The sequence below is a fragment of the Galeopterus variegatus genome, unplaced genomic scaffold (genome assembly GCF_000696425.1).
Source record: "Galeopterus variegatus unplaced genomic scaffold, G_variegatus-3.0.2 Scaffold5108, whole genome shotgun sequence".
In the NCBI taxonomy this organism is placed as follows: Eukaryota; Metazoa; Chordata; class Mammalia; order Dermoptera; family Cynocephalidae; genus Galeopterus; species Galeopterus variegatus.
This window is the reverse complement of record NW_007731219.1, coordinates 120987-126426: the sequence shown is the minus strand read 5'-3', so window position 1 is coordinate 126426 and position 5440 is coordinate 120987. Positions and strand designations below refer to the sequence as shown.

Sequence of the window (5440 nt, the reverse complement as noted above, 5' to 3'; positions counted from 1 at the left end):
TGAAGCAGCGCGAGCAGATGGAGCAGATGAAGCAGCGGATCGCAGAGGTGCGCCGGGCCGGGCGCCTCGGGGCATGCGCGCCACCGGGACCCCGGGCGGCCCGCGCACCTCCCCGGCGCTGGGAGACCCGGGCGGCGGGCTCGAGCTCGGGCCGCTCTCCGGGGCGGGACCCTGGCTCGCTGACCTCCAGCAGGGGACAGACGCGGGCTGGCGGCAGTACCTTCCTCTGGAAAATAGGCCCAGAATCGGGCCCCTTCAGAAGCTGGCACAGCTGGCTCGTGACAAGCCTCCAGCAGGAGAGAGTCACAGTCAATGTTTTTCTTGGTGGTCCTGGGGCTGGGTGGCCCGTGCCCCGGCCCGGGGGATACCGGGAAGGGCAGGTCGTCCCTTCCTGGCGAGGCGTAGGGACAGGCCGCTGAGGCTCACTCCAGAACCCTTTGCACCCGCGACAAAGTCACACATGAGCCTCGGGGGTGGTAACGCGTCCCCCAGCGCGTCAGTGAGTGGCCCGTGATGCTGGGCGCCAGGGATGGAGGATGGACGAGCTCTCAGCTTGACCTTTGGGGGACACTGAGCAGCAGCACGGGGACTTGGGGCACGGGCGGGAGCAAACTCCTACCCTAGGTAAGGGGCAGGCCGGAGCCCGCCTCCGCGCGCATGCCCAGTTCCCTCTTACTGTGTCGGCACGAAGTCCTCGTGCTCTGGCCCCCCTGTCTCAGTGGGGACTCTATGGCCAGCTGAAGGTGCATTTCTCTGCTGGCCACCTCCTTTAGAGGCCACCGGTCAGAGAAGGATCTACGTGGTACCAAGTGGGCTGGGGCCGGGAAGCCGTTGGCAACATCTGGGCTCAGGAGGAAGGAAGATCACTCAGAGAGGGGACAGGCCCCTCAGCCAGTCTTTTCTTTTTTCACCTCTCCTGCCATCCCTTGGCTTGGGTCTCAGGAGCTTCAGCTTAAAGGCTGGGTATGGAAAAGGTCAAAGGTGAGTAGGGCCTGTGGCTCCGGGCCGCTGACGGGGCTCTGGTCTCCAGCAGGAGAACTCAAGGGGCCAGAGCAGTTCGGGGATCGAAGGGAAACGACCCCATTTGGCTCTGTTAGTACTGGAAGAGCCACTCTCGGCCCCATGGAACCTTCCGTCTACCAAGAAAAGGGGACGTGTCTTTTCCAGGGTCACATCGTAGTGAGTCCAGGGGCAGATCTGGGACTACAACCCAGGTCCCCAACAGCTAGCCTGCCATTTCCACGGGGGTCGCGGGGGTGGGTGGCCCTCCATGCCGCTGTCCTTCCCCGGCAGGAGAACATAATGAAATCCAACATCGACAAGAAGTTCTCTGCGCACTACGATGCCGTGGAGGCGGAGCTCAAGTCCAGCACCGTGGGTGAGCAGGGCCCACGTGCCGCCCTCTCCCGGGCCCTGGGGTCGCTCCCGCGCTGGGCCCGGGTGATGGGCCCGTCCCGCCGTGTTTCCTTGCCTGCCAGGTCTCGTTACCCTGAATGACATGAAGGCCAAGCAGGAGGCGCTGGTGAAGGAGCGGGAGAAACAGCTGGCCAAGAAGGAGCAGTCGAAGGAGCTGCAGCTGTGGGTCCCCTCCTCCCGGGGGCAGCGTCCCCTCAGGATGTAGCCAGGGCGTGGGGTCTCCTGGGCGCAGGCTGGGCTGTTCGTGCCCCGGGTGGGACCCTGGGTCCTGCTCGGGGAACAGGTGTAGCATCTAGTTTGGGATTTGTGTTTCTCTCTTCTCCCTTTTTGGGCCCATGCTAAAGTCTTTTAACGTCAGTGGTTTGTCCTCTCTGGGCCCTTTCCTTTCACCGGGTGCCTGGACGGCCTGCATGCTTCCCGTTCCTCTCTGTCCCATGACCCGTGTCCCTCAGTGGCCACTGTGTTGTAGTCAGAGCCTTGCGCATGAGCTTGGAGTGACCCAGGACAGTGAAATCCCCCTGGGGTGCTGGGGAGGGCCAGCCCGTGCCGTGTGGGCCCCCCGCTGAGCACGCGGGTGGCTCCGGGCCAGGGAAGGGGCTGCCCGGTGGGGACGTGCTGCGTGATGGCCACCTGCGCCTTGGCAGGAAGCTGGAGAAGCTGCGAGAGAAGGAGCGGAAGAAAGAGGCCAAGCGGAAGATCTCTAGCCTGTCCTTCACCCTGGAGGAAGAGGAGGACGGCGGCGAGGCGGAGGAGGAGGTGGCCGTGTACGAGGAGGAGCTGGACAGGGAAGGTGAGGGCAGGACCCACCGCCGGCCTCGGCGCCCACCGTGCTCATGTCCCGCGCCTCCCGCTCAGCACTCAGCGAGGGGCTCAGTCACAGCCCGGCCTGCGGGCCCTGGGCAGGGGACGCCGTGCAAGAGGCTGTAGAGCAAGCTGGTGCCTGGTCAAGAAGGCTCCAGAAGCTGCCTTTCACGGGGTCCCAGTCGGATAGTCCGAGGCGGGGAGATGGCCTAGACCAGGCTGGCCGCTGAACTTCCTGCGATGACAGGGATGTTCATGTCTGGGCTGCCCAGTATGGCAGCCACTTGCCACGGGTGGCCGCTGAGCACCTGCCATGTGGTTCGTGTGACTGGAGCACTGAATTACTAATTCAGTTTGGTGTGTTGCAATATCAATTTGCATGGCCACAGAAATTCAGTGGCTACTAGTTGGACACTGCAGATCTCAACTGTGACAATGAGGGGCCATCAGGGACGACTTGGGGAGGCTGGGGAGTGAGGCCAAAGGCAGCCTGGCACCCCTGAGTACCGCACACCTTCTGTGTGCCTGGCTGAGGGCACATGGAGCAGCGTCCCTCTCCTAGCAGAAGCACTCAGGGCTGTCCAGATTGCCGCTGTGGCCAGGGCCCAGAAAGGCTAGCCCAGGGCTCAGAGAAGGTGTCCTCTGGGGCACGGTTGAGTTGGGCCTTAAGGAGGAGGGGATTTCCTTAGCCAGAGATATGGAAGGGGTGGGCAGAGTATATGGGCAGAAGATACACCGGGCATGAAACAGGGCAGTAATGAATGAGTGGGTACATTTGAGGACTGGGAGCAAGGGTGCCAGGCCTCCGGGGAGGGCACCGAAGCAGGCCTGAGCTGTTTTAGAAATTGCGATGCTCAGGGAACGGCAGTGGGAGGGAACCGAGGCAGGGGGTGGCGTGGCGTGGCTGTGGCAATGGGCTGGTGCAATGGCTTTGAGGGGAGTGGCTGGGCTGTCAAGAGGAAGAAGCTGCCAGCCACCTGCGATTTTGGTTTTGCCTGTTCCAGGAACCGCAGCGGAAGACACAAAAAGAAACAGATGGAACTTTAGGCTGCATTGTACCCGAGCCTGGGCATCCGCAGTAGCTCGCACTAGCTATGTGTCTGGTGCTTGGCGCTACTACGTGTGGCAGGAGCTACTGTTTTGGACAGCACAGGCCTGGGGGGAAGGTTGTCAACCTTGCTATGTGTCATTGAGGCTTTTATTGTGGTTTTTGGTTTTTGGTTTTTGGTGGCTGGCCAATAAGGGGGTCAAAACCTGGGCCTTGGTGTTGTCAGCACCACACTCTAACCACCTGAGCTAACCAGCCTTTAGAAAACTGCTTGGTGGGCTCTTCCCTCCCTCCAGAGGTTTCGCTTTGGGGGCCCAATGGGATCCTGGCATCTGTTTTTTTAAAGCCCTCCCTGTGATTCTAATGTGCAGTCAGGCTCTAGAGCCTCTGCCCTAGAGTGTCCAGCTAAAGAACATAGGCTTGATTTCTAGGTCTGTGATTCTCAAAGCGTGCTCCAGGGACCTCTGGGGGTCTGAGAGACCCTTACAGGGGTCTGTGAGATCAAAACCGTTTTTGTAATCATGCTAAGATGTTCTTTGTCTCCTTTTGCTCCAGAGATCACCACAAAGAAGAGGAAATTGGGGAAGAATCCAGACGTGGACACTAGCTTCTTGCCTGACCGAGACCGGGAGGTAAAGAGCCTGGCTCTGGCTCTGACCCAGACTGTGACATTGACCTTAACCGTGACCCTGACCCCAGCCCTGGAGGAGGTGCTCACTCGGGGAGCAGGACCCTACGTGCACCCCGAGCAGCCTTGGGCCTCACTCCCTTGCCCATTTCTTCTCCCAGGAGGAGGAAAATCGGCTCCGGGAAGAGCTGCGGCAGGAGTGGGAAGCCAAGCAGGAGAAGATCAAGAGTGAGTGCTCTCAGTGTGGGTGTGATATGCCAACAGGGCCCTGGGCAGCGGGCTTGGGGACACTCGGGTCTGGAGACCAAGAGGCAACTCTGCTTTCTAGGCGAGGAGATTGAAATCACCTTCAGTTACTGGGATGGCTCTGGGCACCGGCGGACAGTCAAGGTAGGCAGCGTGGGGCTGCTCCCCGTGCGCCCAGCCTCCCTTGGGTCCGGTGGGAAGGAACTGACAATCCTGACTTCAGGAGACCCCGGGGACCCTAAGGATAACGGGAAGAGGGCCTGGCCCTGTGCAGGGTGGGGGGAGTGGGGCGCAGGCTGTCCGGAGGTGCTGCAGGTCCCGGCAGGGGCCTTCTTGAGAGCCCTTCTGCAGGCTTGTATCTTCCCTTCCTCACTCCTTGGCTTCCTGATGCCGGCTCTCGGGCCGCTCGCGCAGATGAAAAAGGGCAACACGATGCAGCAGTTCCTGCAGAAGGCGCTTGAGATCCTGCGTAAGGACTTCAGCGAGCTCAGGTGAGGGCCGTGTGGCTGTGTGCTGCCCGGCACAGTGGCCGCTGTGCTCCCAGCAGAGGAGTGTCGGGCTCCTTTTTCCTTCCCTCCCCGCACAGAGCTTAGGTGGGAGCGCCCCGCCTGGTTCCTTAGCCCAAGGGTGGAGGACAGTGGGGCACCAGTCCCAGGCTCACCGAACCACGGAGCTCCCCTGAAAGCGTTCAGGCTGCCACCCCCTGCCCCCAGCGCTGGCTGTCCTTAGTGGGCTGCTGCCCCCTTCCCTGGGCAGAGGATGCCGTCTGTCTTTCCATCCCTTCCTGCCTCTGTCCTTCAGGTCAGCAGGCGTGGAGCAGCTCATGTACATCAAGGAGGACTTGATCATCCCACATGTGAGTCCCTTCAGCCGTGGGTTGTGCAGTGGGTGCCTCATCCCAGGCTTCAACAGGAGCGACCCCACTCAGCTCTGGGCTCTTTGGCCTGGGCTGGTGGCTGCGGGGTATCTGGCCTGTGGGCAGGGGCTGGGAAAGGCCAAGATGGGCCATAAGCCGTCACTTTCCTGTCATCGGCTCCTAGCATCACAGCTTCTATGACTTCATCGTCACCAAGGCGCGAGGGAAGAGTGGTGAGTGCTCCTGGCCTAGCGGCCCAGCACGCCAACCTGCCCCAGGCACCGGCAGAGCGTGACACTGGGACGTCTGCTTCTGCCCCACAGGACCTCTCTTTAACTTCGACGTTCATGATGATGTGCGGCTGCTTAGCGATGCCACCGTGGAGAAGGATGAGGTACAGTGGTGCTGGGGGCACTGGGCCAGGGGCAGAGGGCAGGGCAGGAGG

General features: G+C 61.4%; 1 protein-coding gene across 2 annotated transcripts in view; it reads left to right on the top strand.

Moving 5' to 3' along the window:
* The first annotated feature begins 7 nt into the window (after window positions 1–7).
* The window catches only part of FAM50A (family with sequence similarity 50, member A), a 6002-nt gene continuing 569 nt past the window's right edge, over window positions 8–5440 (top strand). For both annotated transcript variants that reach the window (XM_008588935.1, XM_008588936.1), the window contains exons 1-11: window positions 8–47; window positions 1294–1378; window positions 1479–1578; window positions 2061–2206; window positions 3821–3897; window positions 4055–4121; window positions 4222–4283; window positions 4554–4630; window positions 4941–4995; window positions 5180–5228; window positions 5319–5389. In XM_008588935.1, the coding sequence (XP_008587157.1) occupies window positions 18–47; window positions 1294–1378; window positions 1479–1578; window positions 2061–2206; window positions 3821–3897; window positions 4055–4121; window positions 4222–4283; window positions 4554–4630; window positions 4941–4995; window positions 5180–5228; window positions 5319–5389 (819 nt within the window). In that variant the 5' untranslated portion in view covers window positions 8–17. The remainder of the gene's footprint in view (window positions 48–1293; window positions 1379–1478; window positions 1579–2060; window positions 2207–3820; window positions 3898–4054; window positions 4122–4221; window positions 4284–4553; window positions 4631–4940; window positions 4996–5179; window positions 5229–5318; window positions 5390–5440) is intronic.